Consider the following 26,172-nt stretch of genomic DNA (forward strand, 5'->3'; position numbering starts at 1 on the left):
GCGCTGCATTCTGCGAGTGGCTCCACCGGCAAGACGAGCCTCACAGAAAGCCTCACGGTGTTCTGCCATGAATGACTCCACTGGCGAGCCTTGTGGCGTTCTGGAGTGGCTCCAGCACTGAGGCGAGCCTTGCGGTGCCCTGCCGCAAGCAGCTCAACCAGCGAGATGAGCCTCATGGTGTTCTACCATGAGTGGCTCCACTGGCGTGACCAGGTAAGTGGGTACGGGGCGCATGGGGCAAGTCCACCTCCCAAATAAGACATCCCCAAAACTAAGCCCAAGTGCTTATTATGGGGCCCAAAAGAAAATAAGACCAGGTCTTATTTTCAGGAGAACACGGTATCTACATTTAGGAAGCTTCATGACAAAATGATTTGCTGAATAAATTCCAAGATTGGGTTTCATTCCTACAATAAAATAAAGAGTAGGTTTTGTTTGCAATGTGAAATGCAATGTGAAATGCATTTTCTTGGATAATGTACAATTATCCAAGAAAATTAATTATTTTCAGGCTGATTAGTTTCTTAGAAATATCTGTTTAGAAACTTTAGAAAGAAAGAAAAACAGTTTTATGGTAGATGACTAAGGCAGAATTTTTCACTAAACTTACAGAATTGGCTGACACTTCTCTCACAATACAGCTATCAAGCTTAAATGTTCCACTAAAATTTTTTTATTGCTGTATGGTTCTGGAAATTGTTGACAATCATGTTCACATCAAGCTACTTATTTGTCTGTGGTGAACTGAATAACTCACATTTATTTAGGTTTATAAATTACAATAACTGTTTGCTTCAACACACCAATGCACCAAGTTAGAAACAAGAAACCTCACATTTTGGCTGAACCCAGCCAGTGTGTGAGTAACAGTTAAAGAGGCAGAATTCTGAATCTGTCTTGGCTAAGGAGATTGAAGTACATCATTCTCTTAGTGGCTGAGTTTGCCCAGCATGCTTAATCAGGTACATTTTCATAATATACCACGCTTGATTAGTTTAATTGTACGTACATAACTATGCAAATAATGTGTACCCAGCACATTTAGTTTACTATTTCACATACTGTATGTGGCTCCAGAAAATGGGTTAATATAGTAACACCACATCAGACGAAGTTTGGTAAGACCTTTTCCAACTAACAAACTTTATTAAATGGCATAAACTTTCATGAGTTGCAGCTCATTTCATCAGGTACATCATCAGAACATCAAATGAATGGAATAATTTCATTCCTTTATCGGATGCTACCAAAATTCTGATTTTTTAAAAAAAATAATTTTTATTGAACTTTTGACTTTTAAAAACAAAATAAAGAAAAATACAACAAAAACAAAAACACATTAAAAACACATAACAAACATATTACATCATATATTATTTTACAGCTTACTGAATTGTCATGGATATATATTCTCTGTTTTTATTCAATTGTTCGTCTATGTACTTATATTTACATTTGTATCTATTTACACAATCATCACTGTCAGGTTAACGCTATTCAGTAATTTACACTTCCTCGTTTTAACCCGATTAAATTAACATTCCGAATTATTGTTTTGATTCCTTTTTTCTAACCATACATATAATTTGTTCCACACTCTATAGTATTAAGGAGAGGGAAGAGTCGCAAAATTCTGATTTTTGATCACCACAGACGAATAGGGATCTCCTTCAAAGTCTTTAATAACTAAATGTAGTATTTGAACTCAGATCAATGGCTTGATTCCCACAGCCACTTAATCTAATTAGTAAAATCTATTTAGGAGGGGGGTTTGCATAAACACTACACCCCCAAGCTTAATTTAGTTTTATGTAACCAAAATTAAGATGTGCAAAATGCAATCCCTAACCTAATGCTTCAACTGACTTTAGTATGATCTCCTTAACCAGCAGTGTCAGCCTACTCTTCCTGTTATAGGATAGTTGTGTTGGATGAAATGGCCACAATTACATTGCTTTAATTGTGATCAATAAATTTAATAGCAATGAAAACAAAGGTTTGATCTTCTTATACTCATATATTAGTGTGGAAGTCGAAGCTTCACCTGGCAAATATGACAAAGGTGTTCAGAATCTTCAGAAGTTCTGTTTATTTTCTTGGAAGTGAAATCATAGGCTAAAAGTCCCACGTTTTATCATTCCTCTTCTATTTTCCCTGATGCCTCGATTAGCTTGGTGTGGACAATCTTGTCAGTTTAATGCTTTCTTAACAATCGTTTTTTTCAGTAACCTAATGTTTTCTTTCTCCTCTGCTCTTTCTCCCCTTTATTGCCTTAGCTTAGAGGGATTTTTTTCCTCCTTTTTCTCTCTACTCATTCTCTCGATTCATCCCCACCAACTGACCATCTCAGGAAATTTGGTCTGTCTCCTAGACTCATTTTCATGCAAAGCAAGACCGGAGCGGACACGATCGAGATGTTAATGGATGTAGATTCAATAAAGTAAATTAGCCCGTTACAAGGAAGTGCTAAGGAAAGATCGCCGGGGACTTTTCCCTTCCTTCCCCAGAAAAAAGAAAGAGACACGCTGAAATGGCACGAAGGGCGGCAGATGTGCAAGGATGCTCTGCTCAGCAAACACTTCTGAACCCTGATCTCTTGTCTGACACGGGAGATCCGAGTTCCAGCCTCTTTTTCGCCCGGTGCCGGGTTTGATGAACGGGAATGCCCATCACAAAGATGGCTGGCAAGCGGCTGACGGAGCAAAGGCGCCTGCTCGTCGCAAAGGGGGCGGGGCCTGCCTTTCAGGGCTGTGTCTGACATTTGTATTCGCCTAGTTTGCTGTAGCGGTGCCTTCCTTGCCTGCCTGCCCGCCGGCTGACCCTGATTCCGCCGACGAGGGAGGACAAAGTCAAGACGATGCTGGGACTGTCGCTGTTGTTGGGCTGCAGCACCGGTTGGCTCCTGTACTATTGGGCGCGCGTCCCCAAGGTCAGCCTTAAGCACCGGTACTGCAGCTTCTTTGGGCAACGCTTAAGCCTTAAGGGATGGGTCAGGGGAGGCAGGAAAAGTTCCGAGGCGAGCCTGTTTGCGAAGCGATGAGCGGAGTCTTTCTTTCTTCGGGGCGATGGAAAATAAAAATGACTCTTATTTAACTTCCCTGAAGTTTATCAGAGGGTTCCCACCGAACTCCAAAATGGAACCCGCGAAAGGGGGCATAGAAACTTCGGTGGCCAACTTCACACGATGCTTTTCTCACTTTCTGTTGGTCTTTCTCTGACTCCCGTTTCCATCCTTTCTGCTTTCTACTGCCTTACTACCAGGAGTGCCCCTATGGAGGATTGCCAGAAAGCCACTCAACTGAAGCATTCTGCACTTATACGTTGCTATTTCTGCTCTTGCTACAGGAATAATCAGGAACAGAAACTCCTCACCTGCTTTCTTGCTTTCCCCTGCCCACTCCTGTTTTTTCACCTTCATTCTAACTGCCAAGTGTTGGCATGTTCTGTCCATAATACAACTGCCTTTATGTCGTTTTCTTTTTTCTATGGAATATGCTTCTCATTCAGGGATATATACAAACTGTTTTTTGGTTGATTTTTATCCTACCTCCTCCAGCCAAAAGCTCTCCAGGTATTTAGTTTGTTTGCAATTATACCCTTCCCATGGGTGGAGATGTGCTTTGCTTTGGCTGCCAAGAATTAGTGTGCGGATGCCTTTGCAGCTTGGTTAATTGACATTATAAAGAGTTTGTTTAAATTTATATTCTGCTTTTACTTTGTACAACTGTCCAGGAGCCTGGATAGTTCAGCAGACTAATGCATTGTAATTTAACTCCAGCTGTCTGCAATTAGTAAGTTCGAATCTTGCCAGGCTCAAGGTTGATTCAGCCTTCCATCCTTTCTAAGGTAGGTAAATTGAGGACCCAGTTTGTGGGGGCAATAAGATGACTTTGTAAAAATATACAAAAAGTATGAAGGCTATTGCTTAACGCATTGTAAGCCGCCCTGAGTCTCCGGAGAAGGGCAGCATATAAATCAAATTTAAAAAAAAAAACTGGAGGCAGCATACATAATATCCCTCCTGTTTTCCCCTCAACAACCATGCTGTGTGGTAGGTGGACCTGAAAGAGAGTGCCTGGTCAGACAGTTTCAAGGCCAAAGGGAAGACTAGAACTCTCAGTCTTCCAATTTCTAGTCCAGCACCTTAACCATTACACCACACTGGTTCTAGGGAACATGCTAGCCTGGACAGCTGGATCAGTGCTCCATCAAAAGCCAAGACACTTTAGATCAGGGGTCTCCAAGCTTGGCAACTTTAAGAGTTCCTCAGCCAGCAAAGCTTAAGCCTTAAGCAAAGCTGGCTGAGGAACTCTGGGAGTTGAAGTCCACAAGTCTTAAAGTTGCCAGGCTTGGAGACCCCTGCTCTAGATAGCCTCCACTAGAAAGGCTAAACTCAATTTCACATACTCAAGCCAGTGGTGGGTTGCTACCGGTTCGTCCCAGTTCGGGCGAACTGGTAGTAGTGGCGGTGGGAGGCTCCGCCCACCCGTCCAGACATCATCAAATACGCTTGCGCATGTGCAGAAGTGACGTGTGCGTGAGCGAACCGGTAGCACAGGTAAGTGAAACTCACCAATGACTCAATCCTGCCATGAAATAATTTTTTAAAATTTATTTATTCAATTTTTATGCCCAGGCATCAATTTTTATGCCCAGGCGTACAATTGAAAAGTTATTATTAAGACACTAAAAACATTTTAAAACCATAAAAACAATAGAAACATCCAAAATAAAAATATACAGTAATTGAGATACTGGGCCAGTTAGCAATACAGCCAGGAAACAGGATCCTGAACACATTCAGCACCTCAAGCTCTGGAACATAAGCCAAGTTTTTAGAGTCTTATGAAAGGCTAACAGGATTGGTGCCGTTCTAATCTCTGAAGGAAGGACCATCCACCTAGCAGGGGCCACTGCGGAAAAAGCCTGTCTTCTAGATCCCACTAGGCACCATTCTTTGGCTGATGGAATCTGCCCATTCTGTTAGATTGAGTTGGATGGGTAGAGACTTGGAAAAAGGCAATCCCTCAGGTAACCCAGTCCTAGGTCATGTAGGGTTTTAAAGGTGACAGCGAGCATCTTGAATTGCACCTGGAAACCCACCACTAACCAATGGAGCTCATACAGAAGTGATGTTAAATGTGTGATATATCTGGCACCACTTACTACCCGCATAGCTGCATTCTGCACCAGTTGGAGTTTCCAAATGCTCTTCAGGGGCAGCCCTATGTAGAGCATGTTACAGTAGTCTAAATGAGAGGTTACAAGGGCATGGGTTACTGTGACCAGGGCCTCCTAGTCTAGATAAGGGCGTAATTGGCATACCACCCAAAGGTATGAAAAAGCCTTCTTTGCCACAGCTGCCACCTGCTTTCTGACCAGGAGCCAAAAGTCCAAGAGAACCTCCAGATTGCGTAGCAGGTCTGTCTGGGGTAGTGAAAACCCATACAGAACTAAAGCTGGAAGAACATTGTCTCTGGAGTGTCCAAATATCCACAGCCATTCCCATCTTGCTAGGCTTGAGTTATCTCAACTTTATTATTTTTATAAACTATTCCAGGTGGCAAACATACATAATATTCCCTTCTCCTCCTATTTTTCCCTGCAACCACCCCCTTCAAGGTGAGTTTTGCTGAGAAAGAGTGACTGGCCCAAAAACTACCATGCATATGGTAGAACTAGAACTCACAGTCTGGTTTTTGATATCCATGCAGAGTTCAGTGTTTTACATTCAGTTGAACCTTGCTGTCAAGTTGTAAAGCTTTCCAGACCAGCTTTCAAGTTGCCATAAGCAGGAGGGGGGGGGGGAGAACTGACAGAGCTGTTTGGTTGTCCCAACTGAAAATACATTCCATACATGCCTTTCTCCAGGTTGTATCCTAGGTTACTGGAGTCAGCAGGAGGGGTGGGGTTTTTACAGCCTGCCAACTTGGTCCATTGGAGAATGTGATTTATGACATGCCCAGGGAGGAAGGGGGAGACAGGGTATTGGGGGGGCATTTTTTTTACATGGGGTCAGAGCTGACTCCACTTGAGTAATTGCCAGAATGTTGCTCCTAATAAATGACTGGATTTCTCTTGGAAACTTGGCTCGAGCCTCGTGAATTAAGTAGGGCATCTTTTGGAAACTTCACACTTGCATTACTGGCTGAATTTTAAGAAACAGTAGTTGTTTATCGTATAAGGACAGACGAGTTGCCTGCTTAGAAACATCCTTGGATCCTATTACAAATTCTGACTTATGCATAATATGGCCTGTGCCTTCATTGCTTTGGTTCTAGGATTGCAAAATTAGGGCATATCCTTCAGAGGGATCAATTTACCTCCAATTTCTCCCTCCCAGAAACATGCCAGAACAATGACCTTCAAAAATAATTCCTCAGGTTTTGACTGTAATTTGACTGTAATCTAGATGTGCTAGCTTGTCTGCCTACACATACCTGTATTACACAAGAACAAACCTGATGGATCAGACCGTTCATCTTCATCCGGTAATTTGTTTTCCACAGTGACCAACCAGTTGCCTCTAAGATACTCACAAGCCAAGGAGGCAGATATACTTCTCTCAGCCATCATTCATTTGCAGCTACTGGTTAGGGCAGGCAACCCCCAACCCTGAGATAACACTAAGTCTTCCAGTCCAAGGAATCTTCAGGCTTCCCTCCATGAATTTACTCAGTTGCCCTTGAAAACCATCCATTAGTTATCATCACCAAATCCTGTGGTAATGAATTTCACAAGTCCATTATCCGGTGGGTGAAGAAGTGCTTCCTTTTTAAAAAAAATCTGTTCTAAATCTTTTCCCACTCAGCCTCATTAGATGGCTTCTGGTCATAATGGTCTGAGCATTCTGAGAGAGGAAGAAAAATGTATCCTTATCCATTATTTTATCTGCCTTATTCATCCCCCTCCCAGTGTTTTTCGAAGCTAGAGTCCCAGCCGTTCTAGACTTTCTTCTTGAGAAAGGCATTTCAGTCTTTTGATAAATATGGTTGCTTTCTACTGTACTTTTTGAAGCTCTGTTATATCTTATAATTAAAATAACACTTTTATTAGCTTCTCAGGGTATTGAGAGAAGCTTTTGTGTGTGGGGGGAGAGACTTTCCTCTAATTTGCAAATGCTTCCCTGCCTTGTTGCCTCAGTGTGATCCACCTTCTCCAAGTAGTTGAGGAATGGCTCTACTGAAGGGCAGCAGAGGACATCTTGAGTTTGTTTTTCAAGTTCACTGTCTGTAATTCCACCCGTTCCTTTACAGCGCCCACTACTGGTGGCTTGTCAGCCTTTCCAGGTCTTCTTGGAGAAGTATTGTCCAGTTGTGAAGGAGACATTCTACCCTACACCATGGTGCTTTGAAGGTCGACTTCAGACCATTGTCCGTGTCTTTATCAAATCCTGCCCATTTGTCTCCTACCACAGGTGGGTCCACTATGAAGGAGGGAGGCCATTGCTACTTCTGGGCATTGTTGGGTTGTGGCAGTGGACATGACACTGAGTGCCATTCTGTTCACATTTTGCCTCATCTTTTTACATCTCATTCAGTGAATTGCTGCAAACTGCAGATGGAGGGCAGCTGTTCTTGGATTGGGCTGATCCTGATGATGGGACCCATCCTGACCCAGAAAATTGCCCCATTGTACTGTTTTTGCCAGGCTTGACAGGCAGCAGCCAAGAGACATACATTCTGCATTTGGTACGCAGCACTCAGACCCACGGCTACAGGTCAGAATCACACACACACACACAAAACACCCAATGTTTTGAAATTTGGAGAACTGGATTTGTTTCACTTTGGATCAAGTGCCACATTCGTTTGGGAGTTCAGTTCTGTTTGAAGGCTAATAAGAAAATGATGTCTTCTTATGGAAATTTACCATTTTCCCTTCCAGGGCTGTTGTGTTTAATAATCGAGGATGCAGAGGAGAAAAGCTGCTGGTAAGAATTATTGCAGTGTAGCACAAAATTGTCTGTGTGAACCAGTGGTAGGTTTCAAATTTTTTTACTATCGGTTCTGTGGGCGTGGTTTGATGGGCGTGGCTTGGCTTGGTGGACATGGCTTGGTGGGCATGACAGGGGAAGGTTACTGCAAAATCCCCATTTCCTCCCGATCAGGTGGGACTTGGGAGGGAGAGAATAGATGGGGGCAGGGGGCCAGTCAGAATTTTTACTACCGGTTCTCCGAACTACTCAAAATTTCCGCTACTGGTTCTCCAGAACTGGTCAGAACCTGCTGAAACCCACCTCTGCTGTGTACATGTTGGCAGCTGAGATAGGTACAAATCCTTTTAATTACATGGGAAAGGAGGGCAGGGCTTGTCTGTTACAGGTAATCTATATGGAAACACATGCCTCTCTTTTAGAAGAAGCAGCTCTTTGCTGCTGTTCAAGACTGCTTTTTGGTCTCCCATCCATGTCCCTCTCTCTTATTTTCAGACCCACCGGGCTTTCTCTGCCACCAATACTGAAGACTTGGAACTGGTAGTGGACCACATCAAGCGCCGGTTCCCTTGTGCACCACTGATGGCAGTTGGCATTTCTCTTGGCGGGTGAGACTTAGGTTGGGCAAAGGAAGGGAAAATGAGGAAGCATAATTTTATGACTCCCAAGGAGCATGCCAGGAAGAAGCAGTCTGGTTCTGTATTTCACATTATCATAGATCCGTTTAAAAATAGAAAATCAAATCAGTTAAAATATTGTGCTAAATATGATGATATCTCTATCATTATCATGTTGTTCTTCCCAAACATACCAGTGTATTTCCAGTGACACATTCTTCGGCCGCATCTGCGTCACCTAAAACACACACAGACACACATACTCACACACAGAGGTCAGAGCAGTGGTGAAATCCAATTTTTTTTACTATTGGTTCTGTGGGCATGACTTGGTAGGCGTGGTGTGGTGTGGCTTGGTGGGCGTGGCTTGGTGGGCGTGGCAGGGGAAGGATACTGCAAAACCCCCATTCCCTCCCCACTCCTGTGGGAAGGATATTGCAAAATCTCCATTCCCACCCCACTCTGGGGCCAGCTAAAGGTGGTATTTGCCGGTTCTCCGAACTACTCAAAATTGCCGCTACCAGTTCTCTAGAACCTGTCAGAATCTGCTGGATTTCACCCCTACATCAGGGTGAGCAATCCTCAGTGTGATTTGTTTCACCTATTTCATGGACTTAAACATTCCTAGATTGTATCACCAATATATTTAGTACCACAATTTTCAGTAACCTGAGTTCCTGCAGTTTGCTAAAATAAGGGGTACCATGTGTGCATGAAGACTTGTTACACCTACTGGGCGCTTCCCAACCCAACCCCAACAGAGCCAAAAGCTAATAACCTTAAAATGATTATAGGACAAAAGCTTTGATTCTGCTGTATCTTCAACCTAGCTGAACGTTCATATAAGGCACCAAGCTCTACTAAATATGGCTTTCCCTACAGATATGCATTTCCCCCCAACCTTCTGATGATAGTTTTACTTTTTTCCTTTGGGAAAATGCTGCTTGATTATGCTCTTACCCCATAATTTGCATAACTCCTTGATTGTTTGTAAGGCGTGTGCAAATGTATGACTTCAACCACACTGTATTCGCTGGATTTCATCAGCCTTTATAAATTGCTGTAAGCTCCTTTTTGAGGTGAGAAGCCATTTAGAACAAAGTGCATCACAAATTGTGAGGTGTGGACAAGAGAATGACTTCAGCAGCACTGTTTATTTCTTAATTTCATCATTCTTTATAAACTGGTGTAAGCCCTTTATTAGGTAGGAAGGAATGCAGAACAAAGTTTGTAGGGGGCAATAAGATGACTTTGTATAAAATATACAATATACAAAAGTATGAAGGCTATTGCTTAACACACTGTAAGCCGCCCTGAGTCTCCGGAGAAGGGCGGCATATAAATCAATTTTTAAAAAAAGTTCATTTTTTTAAAAAGCTGTAAAGCATAGTCATTTAATGTTCCCAATGAAAATGTAAATCTTATTCTCCTTTGTATCAATACACTCACACACTATGCTCCTACTGATTGAGCCCAGCAAGCTGGGGAGCTGTTGTTGTTTTGGTTAGTTTTAATGGCCTTTCCTTACCCCATGTTGTCTAGAAGCCAGACTGCAGTTATAGGACAGATGTGCAACCATTATGGCTTATAATTTAATGACAATGGAGCAGGAATGATCGATTTGGGGATTTTTTTTTCTGCACATGGAAGAGAAAAATCAGTTCTAAATCAGAGGCATTTTATCCCTTAATCTTTCCAAGGATTAGGCTAATGTCATTGTGATTCATGAGTCTTTGAGGAATAAAGCAGATATATTTGTGGGACTCATTTCAACCCTTAGCCCTCCCATGGGGAAAAATAAATAAAAGCAAATGTTTTGTGGGCTACAGATGAGTATGGATGACTGCATGTGTGAAGTTTCCAAAAGATGCCCTAATTAATTCATGAGCCATGATCCAAACTTCAAAAGAAATACAGTCATTTATTAGGAGCACCATTTTGGCAATATTCAAATGCAGTTAGAACTAATCCCACATAGATTTACGTTCCCCTATGACCCCGTCTCTCCCCTCCTCCCTGGCCATGTCATAAATCACATTCTCCAATTAACCACTTTGGCGGGCTGTGAAACCCAAAACTCTCCTATTGATTGCGGGTGGGGGAGGGACATCTGTGGAATGTAGTTTCAGTTAGGGAAATTAATCAGCTCCATCAGTTCTCCTTCCCTCCCGCTCATGGCAACTTAAAAGCTTTGCAAGTTGACAGCATGTAGGTCAAAGACTGCCTACTCTTTATATGGAAAACTAGAGATGAAAGTCTCCACGGAGGCTGTTTTTTCCTTCCCAGCTGCTCATGGACTGTCTGATTGTTTATCTGAGAGTCCAAGAGGCTAATGAGAACCAGTGAAACAGCTCCAGAAAACAACCTCACAGAACAAATCAGTTTCATCCTGTTCTTTCATATTGGAACCAGTTACAGAGCTAAAGCAAAGCGTTTGAGATAGGACTCTGTTCCTAATTGATAAATCTAGGTGAAAGGCAGCCCGGATGTCTTCTTTGCTCAGTCATGTTGGCAGTAGGTATGAGTCAGCGACACCGCACACACTTTTTCTAGAACATAGTAATGCAAAATAGGAACTTGCCTCTGATATTGCAAATGTCTACTATCTTCTTACGGAACAGTTGCCTCTTAGGGTAAAACCTTTTCTATATTCAGAGAAGCATTTACTCTTAGTTAACTATTTAAGGAGGCATCTGGGCAGCATTTCAGTATATATATATATACAGCTTTTTTAGTTGGAGATGAAAACCACAGATGCAACTTGCTTGGTCAAAGGCAAGCTTTGGTGTTGCAGATCTACTTTACCACTGACCCTAACTTGCTTACACAAAAGGCCCTGAGGCCTGCAAAATTTTGAAAAAGCAACTTCATTCTGAAGATGCCATCATTCGTATCTAGGCTGCTTTAATATTTTAAATCTGTCTTGTTTTTTTCCATTAGAAATAGATGCAGTTTTCATAATGCTTGTTTTTGTAACAGTAAGGAGCTAAGACTCAAATATTTTTAAATGAATAGCCAGGAAGTCAAGAGAGGTGATTATGTATTTGAAGCCAAGCTGGTTGGGAAGCTTGTAGAGAATGGAAACTTCTGAAGGGCATCAGATTGAGGGAAGCTGTCCGGTGGAAACTTAGTACAGATAGCTGCTCTAAAAGTAGCTCTCAGTCCAAATAATCTCTTAGGGATTTCATTTCTCTGCTGGAAAGGGGTCTATTCCAAAGGATGATATTTGAAACTGTCTAGGACAGTAAGAACAGTTTTTAGCTTGCATCTTTCATTTGTGAAGAGTTCTGTGTCTCTTGAAAGCTATCTTGAACTTTGATCCAGCAAAACATGTTCTTTTAATAAATTCCAGGATGGGAATTTCTTTAGGAAAGTGTAGCATTTATGACTCCTGAATGGAATGAGAAGGCAAAGCTTCAGGTAGGCATTTTCTCAGCTCCCAGCTGTCTTTTGATTTAACCATAGAAGGGATAGGAAGGAAGGAAGGAAGGAAGGAAGGAAGGAAGGAAGGAAGGAAGGAAGGAAGGAAGGAAGGAAGGAAGGAAGGAACTATGTCCATTTATGCCCAACCCAGCCCAAAGCCACTCAGACTCTCTTTTGACAGAATCGTGGTGCTCAACTATCTGGGGCAAAAGGGACAGAAAGCTGGACTGGTGGCTGCCATGACTTGCTCAGTGTGCTGGGACTCGTTTGAGACATCCCATTCCCTTGAGCGGCCTCTCAACCAATTCCTCTTCAACCAGTACCTCACAACCAACCTGTGCAACTTGGTCAAACGGTGAGTTTATGCTATAATGGGACCTTGCCTAGCTCAAGATTGAAAACTTAAGATAGGTGAGTCCCAGTTCTGCCAATTCGGGCAGGTATCACGACTACCTTCCAGAAAATCTACTTTGTCTCTCATAACACTCTTTTCCTTCCAGGCATAGGAAGGTCATTGAAGGGAGATTGGATGTGGACCATGTGCTGAAGGTACCATCACTCCACCCTCCCAACCTTTTCTAGGCCCAAGCTATGCTCCATGCCTTGACCCTTATGTGCTCTCTCTCTCTCCTTCCCAACCGCTGGGTTGCTCTCCCAGGCTCGCAACATCCGTGAGTTTGATGAGCGCTATACGTCTGTGGTCTTTGGTTACAAGTCATGCCAGGAGTATTACCAGGAAGCCAGTCCTTCCCAGAAGGTGTGTCACCTACAAGTGCCAGTGTTGTGCCTGAATGCTTCAGATGACCCTTTCTCTCCTCAACATGGTGAGTCTTATACTTTTTCTGGGGCAGAGAAAGATCACTAGGGAGCCTGCTCTGATTTGTTCCGTCTTCTTCCAGCTATCCCCACAGAGACAGCACAGCACGTGCCTACCGTCGCCCTCTTAGTGACTGCACGAGGTGGCCATATTGGCTTCCTAGAAGGACTCCTACCTCGCCATCAGAGTTACATGGACCGTGTCTTTAGTCAGTTTATGGATGCTGTTTTCAAACATCAGGAGGAGCTGGCAGCTGTAACAGTAGCCATGGGAAGCCAACAGCTTGGACAGAACGTAAATTCAAAGATGGTCAGCACATGATCAAGAGTTACAACGTCTACCATACAGAAGGGTGAATATGATCTCCCTTAGAGAAATGAAACCCCTCTGAGGCAAAACTAATCACACCACCATGCACAACATCCTTTCCGTCCTCCTAGGGTACCCATTTCCTTTCCCAAAGGACTCCTGGCCAGAATCTGCTGCTATGAATGGCAACCACAGATGAAGATGCTATAATGATGATCAGCAGAATACAGGATTGTTTTCCTAGCATTTGGGCATATGGCTGTTTGTTCCATTTATGAAGAAGACACCAGCTGTTCCCTGTTGTTTTAATTCCTCCATCCTGGCTTCTTTTGTGGAGAACAGTTTTGTGTGCTTTTCTCTACAAAAATATTTGGCTAAAAATTTAGGCAAACCACAGGTAAAATAGTGGGTTGTAAGCTATACCTGATGCCACATCTTAGAATGCACTCTGCAAAAAAGGAGATGGTTACCAGACACTTTATCCTACAATTCCCTTCCCCGTTTTCAGTCTGAATTTCTCCCAACCAGCATTTGCTGCAGTTGGGAAGGTAACTTGTGGAATACTTTAATTCTGTCTTCTAGAACTCTTTCTGTTTCTGCCTTGGGGAACAGTTAACCGTGTGTGATCATTTTCCTCCTCTGAAAAATCAGCTACAGTACTTCCATTGAATGAAACCTGGATCACTCTTCCCCAAGAGAGGAGCCCCTAGGACAGGGGCCATTATTTTGGTTTTGGTAAAAATAAAGTTCTCTTGGTCAAGCTTGAATCCTGCAGCACAATGAGAGTGGTTTGCCACTGCCCTCTTCTGGCGTGATTTTTCAATTTCCTGGTCTAGCCAGCAACTGCAATTTCCTGGAGGGGTCTCATCCATGTCCCCATTCAATCTGTCAAGATCAGCCAATGTTTAGTTGCTGCCATCTTCTACAATAACTTTTGGTATCTAGACCAAATCGGTTCATATCTAAAATCACATATTTTTCCCAATAAGATGAAAAACTGGGCTATTTCATTATCATACAATTGAAAAGATGACACAAACAGAATGAAGTCATAAAAGCTGGTCATTTAGGGGAGAAAAAAGAGAAGTTACTGCTTCCCCTTCTTTCAGCTAGCATGTTGCAGACTCAGGAAAGGGAAGAACAGAAAAATAGTACTACTATATCACAATACGTATGGTACTTATTGCTCAAGTTCCTCCCAATCAGGAAATATGACTGCAAGCAAGAATGGTTATAGAACCATCTATGTAGATTCAACTGTTAAATATTGGGTCAATGAAAGATCTGCCAAACAAAACTCTGGAAATCGTCCGCTAGCAGACAAAGCCATGGTAGATTACTCGACCTCTTAACAGACAATGTTACGTTCTCTCAGTAGCTTCTGAATAAAAAAAAAAAACAGATTTCAAACCATCATTATACAAAGCCAAGCTATGTATCAGGGCAAATGTAGACTTAATTGCAGACACATTGTTCTAGATAATATGTTGCTGAACTGTGATTTACCAAGCTACGAATGTCTGGTTTCAAACTAAGAGAAAAACCAAGGAAACTGTATGGTGTAATGTGTAAGCTAGGGCACTGAGTGGTGGAGCTTTTCAAACCGTCTGAAAGACAGATCTTGCCAAATCCAGATTCCCCTAACAGTCCTATTTTCCCCACCATAAAACCTTTGATGCAGAAATATATTTGTTATAAAATAATGAACTAACTAAACATCACCAAGGACATGAAAGTCAAAGGGCTATTATTCAATGCACTGTTGTATAACATGCTTATCCCAATGACTGAAATAAGCAACCTTCTGGTTTTGCCCTATACTGAACCATTACCTAGCCAAATAAATTGAGCACAAAAAAAAAATCCCCTAAAAAATTTCACATGGTATTTTAATGCAGTCATCATCTAGTTAGTTAAACATGTTAAGAAGACAGCCAAAAAAGATCGCCACTACCATAAACATAATATATATGAAGGTCATGTAGCAACAGACCAACTATGGCTGACCTTCAAAGGCTACTCCAACAAAATGCGCTACTAGACCCAAGGCTTTCCCTACAATTAAGGACAAGAAACTTCAAGTTCCAGTTCATTTCATCTTCTCAGTTAATGGCTCACTCAATTGAAACATTGTACCTGGACTATCAAGGAAGATCAATTCCCTCTCTTGCTTCCCTGTTAAAAATGGCAGGATGCAGAACCACCTTTCCTAACCTTCTTTTCAGATTGTGACCATTTTCATCTGTTTGATTGGCAAGCGCCAGCATACTGTATCAGCAGTCATGATTTTCACTTCTACGAAAAAGTGGTGACCTAATAAACTCTGGGGATTTAAAATAATTGAACAAGTATGATATTGCTGACATATTTCCAAGTCCCAAAATAAGAAATCAACCTAATAAAAGAAGGGAAATAAATTTACACTTCATGGAAAAATCTATACTGGAGAATGCTTGAAGCCAGATATCTGGAGGGACTGTTAATTGCTGAAAATCCTTAGTTTTTTCATGAGAACAGCTATGATTTGCTGACATAAGCAAACTGTAAACATACGAGGCATGTGCATGAACACAAACACAAGCATCTTTGCTCTATGTATACATTCAGAGTATTTTAGAGAGATTCTTGGGAGTCAAGCTGTAGGTGTTCTTGAAGCCTTGCTGAAGAGGGAAGGGAATCCCCAAATCCCTAATGTTCTCCACCCCCTTCTCTTACATAGCTATGGCAGAAAAATAAGAAAATAGCTTCATTCCTGTTAGACTTGGTACAGCAGAGCTATTCCAAATGACAGTCTCTTGGTGAGTCTTCATGGAACAGCTGCAGCCTCCTTCACTTCTGGCCCCAAAGAACCCTTCTATTGTTATGACCTCCAGCTCTGCCCAAGCCAACTCTGCCCAAGGATATGGAGAAGTAACCAACAAGGCAGGCAGGAAGGAGAAGTTCTGCTCCATCATTGTTTAATAATACAAGGTTTAAGCCCTGAGCTTAAACAGGAAATCTTTGCTCAGAGCAAATAATGCTGGAATGTTTCTCACAGATCAGTCAAAAATGGAGGAGTAGAGTTCCTTCATCCCCATTCAGTGTGATGGGCTTAAGACAAGAACTGCTCAAGGCCAAAACCTGATCAATGTGAGGTCCAGCCTCCAGCTTGGCCAAGTCCACCTGACCACGCACTTCACTAGGGCAACCATTGCCCTGGCTTCTGGGTCCCCTCTCCAGTCTCTGAGGTTAGAAAGGAGAAGATGTGTCCCTTACAGGAAGGGCAGAGAAGGTCCAAGCTTTCCAGGAACCTCACCATGAAGAAAGATTAGAGGAACCCTGGGAAGGCCAACTGTAGTAACAGGACCGTGCCCACAATCAGCCCAGCACAGAAGAGCAGCAGCAGCCAGATGGGGAAACTCCCTGGGAAGAGAAAAAACATTGAATCACCAAGAGTTTGTAGGAGACTCCATATTGGCAGGACAGGACTCCCATCCCACATTTAAATCCACCATCCCAGCTTTGAACATACGCCGGCAGGCAATCTGGTGCAGGCGGCAGCGGCTGTCAACTGCCACACTTAGCAGGGCTGCCTCGTTGCTCTTGAGCAGTTCTGGAGTCTCAGGCAGGAAGGCCACAGCAGTGACCACTATGCCATGTGCTTCCCGCACATAGTACAGCCTCTGGAGAAGTAGAAAGAAACACAGAATTGGAGATAACCTGCCAGTGACTCTCAAGAGTCAAGGTAATCCTTTCTTTTCCCTATAGGGCTTGCTGCAAGATCTTGCAACTGTACGCATACCAGCCCTACGCCAACCATGAGTTTGAAACACTTAAGTATCAACATCTTCACCCCTCACTCCAACAATGGCTTGTGCCTTGACCAGGCTTTGTATGTGCTGGGGTTGGCCCAGCTAGCTGAGCATTATGTATACACAATCTTGGAGGGGTAAACTCATACCTGCAAAGAAAAGGCGACGAAGATGGCAACCGAGCCTGTGACAGTGCCCAAACCCAGGAATGTGCCTGTCTCACTGAAAGCATAGAAAGAGAGCCATGTGCATTCCCCATAACATTCATGTACACTAATACATAGAAAATTGTGTTTTAGAGGATTAGCATTTCCTCTGAAGGCCAAGCAGGCTCCAGTCTTGAAGTACCCAAACTAACTCTTCAAGGTGTTTGCAAAGTCCCTTCCCATTAATCTTACTGGCTATTAGAGGAGAAATGGATCTGAGAGACTATAGTTTGCTATTACGGAGCTTCAGTTTCTATTCGGGCACACATCTAACACCACCATTTTACAATGTATAGACCGAGTTCGTATGACACAATGAACCACAAGTGGCCCAAGCGTGCTATAGCTAGCATGTTGTGTAAATCGAGTCTATATGGTTAAATATAGTGCAAGTGCAGAAAACTTGCAGAAAACCACTGTTTAGGCATCCTTAGGTTAAAGATGTATGAAAAACAGAACCAGAGTTTCTCTTTCTTCTGTGAAGGTGGAACACAGGAAAATCAAGCTTGCAACGAAGTTCTCACCTTACAGAGAGGCATGAGATGACCTCATTGCCACAGGGACGAGTGAGCAGGGGCAGGAAACTATGTCCATCCCATTTGGTGATGTAGCAGGGAAGCGGACGTCGTTCACGCTTGTAGGGGATCTGCACTGTGTACAGTCGCAATGCCTTGGCTTGGTCCTCAACTGTACCAAACCTGTGGAAGAAGGAAGAAACATCCAAATAGAAAGTACACATGTATGGTCCATACCAACTGTCTATGTATTTCCCTTACTTGCAAGACTGGTAGCGGTAGGTCTTGTCTGGAATGCCTGGAAGATTTTCATTCCAACGCAGACCTGTCACCATCTGATCTCGTTGCCACACACAACACTGGAAATCCCGTCCCACTGTCACCACCTGGAGAGATGCAATATGAGCAGCCATGATCCCCAACCGCCATTACTATATCTGGCCCATAAAAACAATGCCAGCCAGTCTTTACCCAAAGATGAGTTTCAACTATTCCACTGTGCTTCATCAAGCTTTTTGCATATGAGCGACCATTACAGTCGAACTGTTCTCCATCTTATGCATCTTTAATGGGTGCTCTGTGTTCTGACATATTTGTCTCTGAATGTTTTCCTTCTTTCTATCTTTCCTGGAAACTATCAAAGCTAGCAGCAACCAAAAATCTGATATTGTACTGGTCCCTGTTGGATTTGAAATCCCTTCCCAGTTTTCAATGGTATGCACATTTCATACACAGCAGCAAGGAGTTTGTGATAGGTCTGACAATCCCTGCTTTTAAAAAGCTACTTCTTTTGATTTCAGAAACTGTTCTGTGCAATGGAAAGCATGCTCCAATATGGAAATACTGCATTTTCTTGCTTTCTGTGCCTTCTGTCTCTTTTCTCTATTAGCCTTTCCTTACTCCAGAAAGAAGCAGAAAATGCTGTGGACTGTCAGAGGCGGCTACATAATTCAGTGGTCCTCTACTCCAAGGCTATTCAACTTACCTAGATGAAGAATGATACATAATTCCTTCACACTCTCTTTCACATTACTCTTTTGAGCAAAGGCTATTCATCTATAACACTAACCATTATTTGTTTGACTACGGTTAACTGAATAATCTATAATTGCCTAGATTCACATCAACATGAAAGCTGGCTGGGTGTCTTTGGGCAAACTGGAGAAAGAATATTTTTGAGTGTTTTTTCCCCTTTGGATGTGGGGGGAGGATTGCCATATGTTACCCTCTTGTGACAAGCTTTTTGTTAATTATCCTATTATTCCACTACCACTACTAAACCCCTTAGGAAATCCTTTCAGACTTGAAGGTAATGGCAAAATGTGGGGAAGGTTCAAGATAGCAAAGAAAAAAATTAGTTTTTATTAAATACCTTTAAAAAGAAATGGATTTTTAAAAACTGTTATTTGTGCAAATTATCTAAGTCCTGATAATGTCTACCACTACGTTATCTCTCCAGAAACTACTTCTATCCCTGTCTCCTTGGGCCATCTTCAATTCTGCCCTATCACTTGCTCTTCCCAAACCCTTCTCTCCTCTCGTTCCCTCATCCTGCTGGAATATAATCTGGGAAGATTGTGCAATATTGCCTTCTTCGTTGGCACCTTAGATCACTTCCCTTAATAAGCAGTAGAAACAAATAAATCCCAGTTTTCTCACCTTGTTATCAGGACCCAGTGCTATATCCTCTATCTCACCATTGTGTGCCTGGAATTCAAGAGTTTTCTTCATGCTGGGAAACTGTGGAAGATGTAAGACAGAAGAGATTTACCATCACCTCCATGTCCACGCTCCTAATGTACGAAAGAAGTGCTTTGCAACCCAAAAGTCTTCCTCTTCCTCTCTCCGCCATTGTAGCTCCAGACCAAAACCTTGCTCCCCAACAACACAATAGGCCATTTCTTCATCTCCCCATACAGGTGTACCTCCCAGACTCGCAGGAAACCATCCACGCCACCAGTAGCCATAAGGGTATGATCATCACTGAAGCACACAGCCTTCTGTAGAGTATCTGGGCTGGTGTCTGTTTGGACACAGTGCAAAGTTTCCACTGCCACCTCCGTCATCTCCCTGTGTGTATTGCCATTGCTTTTCTCATTGGGGACAGGGGCCTTGCGTCTCCGTAGATCCTTATCACCAGCACCTAAAGGCATAATGGCACATAAGGAAATATTCCATAAACCTCTCTGACCAACAGCTCCCAACTTTCCTCTCTCTTCTGCAGATCTTGTCCGTTTTCAGCATCAGCAAGATTTGTAAGTATTGCTGTTTCCACTTTTACATTAGTTTTTAGACTGCTATTGTTCTGGGCCTTAATATATTAGGAATTCAGTTCTGTAGCTAAATAAATGTCAGGTTCTCACCTGCTTTAGCACTATCGCCGCTGCTGCCACCTGTTTTCTGCCCAGATTTAAAGAGCTGGAAACTCAGGATGTGGCAAGTAGCATCCTGCCCTGCAGCAATAAAATTTCCTGCCAGCGCCATAGTCATGGTGGCCCGGGTCTCTGTGTCATGAGCATGTAGCAGCGAGGCAGATAACTTGCCATCTCTCCAGTGCAGCTGCAAGAAATGCTTGGGGAACAAAATAGAGAAAGGAAGGATGAGGCACAACTACTCCTGCAAAACGGCCTTCTTCCTTATCTACCCAAGGGCAAATCTTGCCAGGGATGACAAGATTTGTCTTTCCTTATCGTTGTACCAAAGAATGGGTACACAGAGGGCCCTCCTTCAAGCAAGGTTTTGTCCTTGCCTGAAATGACAACCATAGTTCCTGCCTAGCCACTCTTCCCTCTTGGTAGTCCTTTTCATGTTTTCCTTTGGAGTCCATATATTTATTTATTTATTTATTGGTTCAATTTATATGCCGCCCTTTTCCGGAGACTCAGGGCGGCTTACAATGCATTAAGCAATAGCCTTCAATACATACTTTTGTATATACCTGCTTAGTAGGGCTTTTTGGCCCCCCCTAAGCGGTGTTCTTTTTTATACAAACTCAGCTTATTGCCCCCGCAATCCAGGTCCTCGTTTTACCTACCTCGAAAGCATGGAAGGCTGAGTCAACCTTGAGCCTGGTGAGATTTGAACTTGCAGTAATTGCAGGCAGCTGGTGTTACTTAACAGTACTTAAGTCTGCTGCGCCATAATGTTCCCTGTGCCCCAGCCCAGACCAAGGAGGCATGCTTAACTCTTCCAGGTTTATGATTTTTTTTTTCATGCACTATTTACACTGTGCATTTCAAAAAGCAGCTTCGTCCAATGCTGCACAAACCTTGTTCTGACAGTTGCAGCAAACACCACCACCCCTCCCCATTCCCCGCCTAACTGAGTGATGGGGTGCCGCTCTAGGGGCAGGAGGGGAGCTCCCAGCCAATGCACAGAGGGCAGGAGGAGGGGTGTGTGCCCTGCTCCCGTAGTTTCCATACCAAGCCATTGGTGATCCCCGTCTTGGCAGCGCCGCCTCCCCCCGCGATCAGCGCTAGTCCAGCTTCACGGTGTATGCGGAGGGCATAGAGCGGGAACGGAGCCCGGTAGAGCTCGGGCGGCCGACGAGGGGACATGACTGGATCAGCGAAGCCGGGATCAGCGGGGTTCAAAGGTCAACTCATGCCAATTCCGCACTGAGCTGTTCTTTCCTCAGCTCCCCTCCTCTCTAGCGTAGCTCACGGTACAACAGCTCTTTGATCTCGACCACGCATGCGCAGATCCGTCCTCCTTTGACGTGGCGCAGGCGCAGAATTCTCAGCACACGTCGGCACAAGGAGGACCGGCCGGCGAGAAAACCTTCGGTCGCTTTAAGAGTCAAAAGAAATATCCACGTCGCCGCTGCCGCCGCTGGGCGTCTGTAGTTAGGGCGGAAGCCGGGCAAATGACGCGGTGTTTAAGAGGCGGAAGCAATGTTAGCGAGCTGTGCTCCATTTTCTTCCTAAGGAGAAGTTTCAGACGTCTTAAAAGCAGTGTTTCTCAACCTTGGTAGCTTGAAGATGGGTGGACTTCAACTCCCAGAATCCCCCAGCCAGCAGCGCTGGCTGGGGGTTTCTGGGAGTTGAAGTCCACCCATCTTCAAGCTTCCAAGGTTGAGAAACACTGTCTTAAAGCGATAGGGCAATTGCTGGAATTACCGCCATGCTAATTTCTGCGCGTGCACATCATGCATTTTGTGCAATGCATCTACTCACTGTACTAGGAAACGTTCCCATGAGTGGAATTAGTAGCATCTTTTCTGTTGTATGGCCGTGGGTTTATATATAATGAATTTTGGAGAATATTCCGCAGTGTTTCCATGTAGTCTTTCCTCTTAAGTCTTCTTCCTGATGTTAGGACAGATTTAGACTATATACTTATTTGAGTTTTGTTTCTGGACCTTAGGACAGGGGTGGGCAACTGTGGCCCTTTTACAACTTGTGGACTTCAGCTCCCAGAATTCCTGAGACAGCCAGGCTGTCTCAGGAATTCTGGGAGTTGAAGTCCACAGGTTGTAAAAAGGCCACAGTTGCCCACCCCTGCCTTAGGATGATGTAGTGTTGGAAGAAATGTCCATCTGGGTTCAGCTCCAAGTGGGGAAAAAGACACTGGAAACATGGAGACTGCTTGGAAAGATGGTTTAATAGTGGACAGGAATCACATGGCTTGAGTTCCTGAGCATAATCACCTGGCTTGAGTGAGTTGAGTAGAAAACAAAGAAGCCCCAGATGCTGGGAGTGCCTTGGTTTTATGCCCTCTATTGGGCCCCACCTCTGAGTTTCTTGTTCCAGTATAAGAAATGTATCCTGATTGGTTTGCCAAACTCCCAGGTGGTCTTAGCTAACTTAGTAGGTTGTCTCTCAAGCTTGCTTGAGTCTTGCCATGTGCTGAGTTTCTGTTGCTAGATGGGTCCTATTGTGTTGCAGATGATGGCCCATTCACAAAGATAGGGGGAAATGAGTGAGCTTGGCTGAGGCCTTAATGGCCCATTGAGAAAGGTGTGTGGAGGGGAGGCAGGAAGCTTTGTCTTTAAAACAGGTTTCTCCATTTCTCATCCAGGGAAATATAATATTCTGCCTTTTTTAAATATTTCCTAAACTATTTCATTCTTCTAGGAGAGGGGTGAGTGCTAACTTCCTACAATAGCTATTGTAATTTTTTTTTTAAAGATGCACTTAAATCACAACCCAAGAGATGGAAGGAGCCAAGGAGATAATACCATCCTAAGAACCCCAAAGCACCCCCCAAAGAGAGCTCCAAAACCCCACTTCAGTCAGGATTGCCAACAGCCTCCAAGGTTATCAGTGGGGCCCAAGTACAGTTGGTGTAAGTGGACCATTTTTAAAAATGTGTATATTTGATTTATATCCTTCTCAGAGCTCAATCTGAGCTCCATTTTCACAACCATTTTGTGAGATTGGGCTAAAAATGAGTGAATGATCTTCTAAAGTGACCTAGTGAGTCACTAAATGAAACTTATATTAGTTTTTATGTAAGGCTGAAAGGTGAGAAAAGAAAGGGAAAGAAAAATGTATTTAATCAAAGAGCCATGCAAATAAATTGATTTTGGATTTATCATTGTGGGATGGTAGCAAATATACTCATTTATTCCTAAATTTAACTGAGAAGAAATTATCAATTTTTTATCTTTGTTAAAAAGATAAAAGTATTTGTCATGTCCAACTCGAGTATGGTGCTCATCTGTTTTTTGGCTGAAGAAACCAGCATTGCCTCAAGATATTTTCGTGTAACCGAACACTGTTATTTGTATCATCTTTATTATTTTTTACAAATAACTGAAGGCAGCAAACCTTCCACCTCTTAATTTCCTCACAACAACCTTGTGAGATGGCTTGGTGTGAGACAGTGTAACTGACCCAAAGTCACCCAGCTGGCTTTCATGGCTAAGACGGAACTTGAACTCAGGGTCTTCTGTTTTATAGTCTATGCCATAACCACTAAACCAAATTGGCAAACCGAATAAATTTGGTTTTTGGCCCACAGCCATCTGTCCCTTCCCAATACAAAATATCCTTTAGATATACAAGTGTTCTGATTTGCTGTAAAAAAACATCTGTGGTTTATCACACACAACAATTGGATGTGTTTTCATATGTATATTCAGCAATATTATCAATGGGTTATATATACCTAATGGTTATATCCCATTATTATTTCATACAGCAATTTCAATTCTCTAAAGGGGCATAACAAACTCCAAATTAAAAAGTTTCATTAAAATAAGCTATGCTGATTGCCTTATTTGATGGTTTCTGGGCTTTTTTTCCTCCTGTGTGTGAAAATAGATTTGTCTTGTTTCTCCAGAATATAAGAGCAAGATCAGACACTCTAATTAAACTCTATCGGTTCTTAGTCCATTTCAGGATTTAATTAAAATTGATGATTTTATAAAAATTATTATGTATCCTAAATGAATAGTATTTTCCACATATTCCTAATACTCATCATCCTGTGATAATTACTGAAGTCCCTGTATGCAAATCCAGATTACTAGGCAGTTTATTGGAAATGGAAGCTTTTCAGTGAAATACTGTCCTTCAAAGGTTGAATCTATGTATCTGTTTTTAGTTCCAGGCAAATAATTTCCCCAATTTTGTTTAATATACACCAACCTTAGATTTGTTTAGGATATTATTTGTCTGGTTTTATTTTACTAAAATTATTTTGCCTTTTAAATTTTGAAAGACTTTATAATGCATACAACAATTATAAATTATGTGTTATTTCAATATTTTTTATTTCTCTGATTTGGGACCTTGTAAAATAGCTCAAAGAATTTCAATTCCTACATAGTATAAAAATACAGTTCATTTAATCTAAATCATGCTAATAGACTTACATAAAATTCTCCTCTGCAAATCATAAAAGATTTTAAAAAATAACATATTTCTCAAATATAGTTTATTAATGAGTTTTTCAAACCTTTTCAGGCTGTGAAATGAAACCTGCTTGTTAAAAAAATATATCCTGGATTCCCTGGTTAAATATGGTGAATGTCTGATTAAATGATCTGAGGTGGCGCAGTGGTTAGAGTGAAGTATTGCAGTTACTTCAGCTGACTGCTAGTTCAACAGATCAGCGGATCAAATCTCACCGGCTCAAGGTTGACTCAGCCTTCCATCCTTCCGAGGTGGGTAAAATGAGGACCCAGATTGTTGGAGGCAATATGCTATTTAGTATACTGTCTTTGGTGTAAGCCACCCAGAGTCCTCGGAGAGTGGGCGGCATAGAAATATGACAAATAAATAAATAAATAAATATTCTGAATGTCAGCTAACATCTCTGTTCTTTCTTCTCCACCTTAGTGACCAAGAAGGAAAGAAACATCTGCAAGGGACAAAGACTTGGACCCTCATAGAGAGATGTATTTTCCCCCATAGTCTCACAGTTCTTAAAAAGTGACTATTCCTAACCAATATATGAAAAGTCATGCCTTCTAACATGGCACTATCTCACCACATTGCTTAATCAGATGTATGAGACACAAGCAGAGTATGAACACTGCATTGCACTGTTTGTGTCCCAGCTGCCTCCAACAGTATGAATAACATACAGGTAATTCTCGACTTACAACCATTTGTTTAGTGACCGTTCAAAGTGGCAACAGCACTGGAAAAAATTGTTATACTGTTTTTTACACTTACAACCATTGCAGCATCACCATGGTCATGTGTTCAAAATTTGGACGCTGGGAAGCTGGCATGTATTTATGACAGTTGCAGTGTCCCAAGTCACCTTTTGCGACCTTCTGACAAGCAAAGATTAACGGGGAAGCCAGATTCACTTAACAACCATGTTACTAATTTAACAACTGTGCTTAACAACTGTGGCAAGGAAGGTGTAAAATGGGGCAAAACTCACTTAACAACCATCTTGCTTAGCAATGGAAATGGGCTCATTTGTGGTCATAAGTCTGTGACTACCTGTATTCTTCAGCATGAGTTTGCCTAATCCTATTTTGAAGGCCACAACTTGATAATATCCATCATTTAGCATAATTAAATGGTCCCAACTTCTAATGTTACACAGAAAAAAGAATCCTCACTTTTCCCTACAATTCTCAGTGATTTTGGCCTCAAAATCTGAGGGATACTGGCTCTCCCCATATCTTTCAATAATCATCTTAGAAAACTAATATTTGTAGCTTTTTTCACCTAAGTGAATTGTTTTGGATTCTTGATAATTCTGGTTGTCACGTCTTCCTTGGTTTTCTGAGAGAAAACAACCAGCCCTCTCACCTTTCCATTATTCAGATGTGGAGAAAAAAGGATGAAGAACTAATAATGGAGCATCTTTGGGAAAGGAGCTGCAGCCAAACCTGTATTTGTAAATCTATTTTGGGCTGCACTACAGCCTGTTGCAGCACTAATAAGCTAACCTCACTGAGGTGCAGACAAAATCTTTTGTAGGAAGGTAAACTCCATCCCTGCTGTATTTCAGTGTTCCATCCTCTCATTCTAAAGTTATTTTAAAGGATTAAATCACCTTTTACTTTCTCATAGGTTTGTCAAGTCACTCTTACTCATGGGACTGTGGAATGGGTGAAGAAGAAACGATTCTACAGGAGCAGGCTAGAG

At 42.4% G+C, this 26,172-nt stretch overlaps 2 protein-coding genes across 3 annotated transcripts; one reads left to right on the forward strand and one right to left on the reverse strand.

The window, feature by feature from the left end:
* The first annotated feature begins 83 nt into the window (after positions 1-83).
* ABHD1 (abhydrolase domain containing 1) lies at positions 84-13,869 on the forward strand. Of its 2 annotated transcripts, none has more exons than XM_034421137.3 (9): positions 84-213; positions 7,257-7,417; positions 7,541-7,720; positions 7,888-7,933; positions 8,432-8,544; positions 12,158-12,331; positions 12,477-12,525; positions 12,635-12,800; positions 12,876-13,869. In XM_034421137.3, exons 1-9 carry the CDS (start codon positions 166-168, stop codon positions 13,112-13,114), a joined length of 1,176 nt encoding a protein of 391 aa, XP_034277028.2. In that variant the 5' UTR covers positions 84-165; the 3' UTR covers positions 13,115-13,869. The 2 variants fall into 2 exon arrangements, with proteins under 2 accessions (XP_034277028.2, XP_034277027.2); XM_034421136.3 differs by lacking the exon at positions 84-213 and adding an exon at positions 2,709-2,929.
* A 1,104-nt stretch (positions 13,870-14,973) lies between these two features.
* On the reverse strand, positions 14,974-21,481 carry PREB (prolactin regulatory element binding). Its single transcript, XM_034421135.3, has 9 exons — positions 21,037-21,481; positions 19,978-20,185; positions 19,540-19,757; positions 19,274-19,354; positions 17,876-18,000; positions 17,624-17,797; positions 17,043-17,115; positions 16,614-16,764; positions 14,974-16,504 (listed from the first exon to the last, which is right to left on the reverse strand). Exons 1-9 carry the CDS (start codon positions 21,169-21,171, stop codon positions 16,410-16,412), a joined length of 1,260 nt encoding a protein of 419 aa, XP_034277026.1. The 5' UTR covers positions 21,172-21,481; the 3' UTR covers positions 14,974-16,409.
* Between the last annotated feature and the right edge of the window lie 4,691 nt (positions 21,482-26,172).

The sequence above is a fragment of the Pantherophis guttatus genome, chromosome 1, assembly GCF_059756535.1.
Source record: "Pantherophis guttatus breed Tessera chromosome 1, ASM5975653v1, whole genome shotgun sequence".
In the NCBI taxonomy this organism is placed as follows: Eukaryota; Metazoa; Chordata; class Lepidosauria; order Squamata; family Colubridae; genus Pantherophis; species Pantherophis guttatus.

Excerpts from the sequence above, each read along its gene's own strand:
- PREB (XM_034421135.3), bottom strand. The coding sequence starts at position 21,171 with ATGTCCCCTCGTCGGCCGCCCGAGCTCTACCGGGCTCCGTTCCCGCTC. Across the intron at positions 17,798-17,875 it reads TACCGCTACCAGTCTTGCAA|GTTTGGTACAGTTGAGGACC; the intron begins GTAAGGGAAATA and ends CTTCTTCCACAG. Across the intron at positions 16,765-17,042 it reads TCGTCGCCTTTTCTTTGCAG|AGGCTGTACTATGTGCGGGA; the intron begins GTATGAGTTTAC and ends CTACTTCTCCAG.
- ABHD1 (XM_034421136.3), top strand. The coding sequence starts at position 2,858 with ATGCTGGGACTGTCGCTGTTGTTGGGCTGCAGCACCGGTTGGCTCCTG. Across the intron at positions 7,721-7,887 it reads ACTCAGACCCACGGCTACAG|GGCTGTTGTGTTTAATAATC; the intron begins GTCAGAATCACA and ends TTTCCCTTCCAG. Across the intron at positions 8,545-12,157 it reads GTTGGCATTTCTCTTGGCGG|AATCGTGGTGCTCAACTATC; the intron begins GTGAGACTTAGG and ends CTCTTTTGACAG.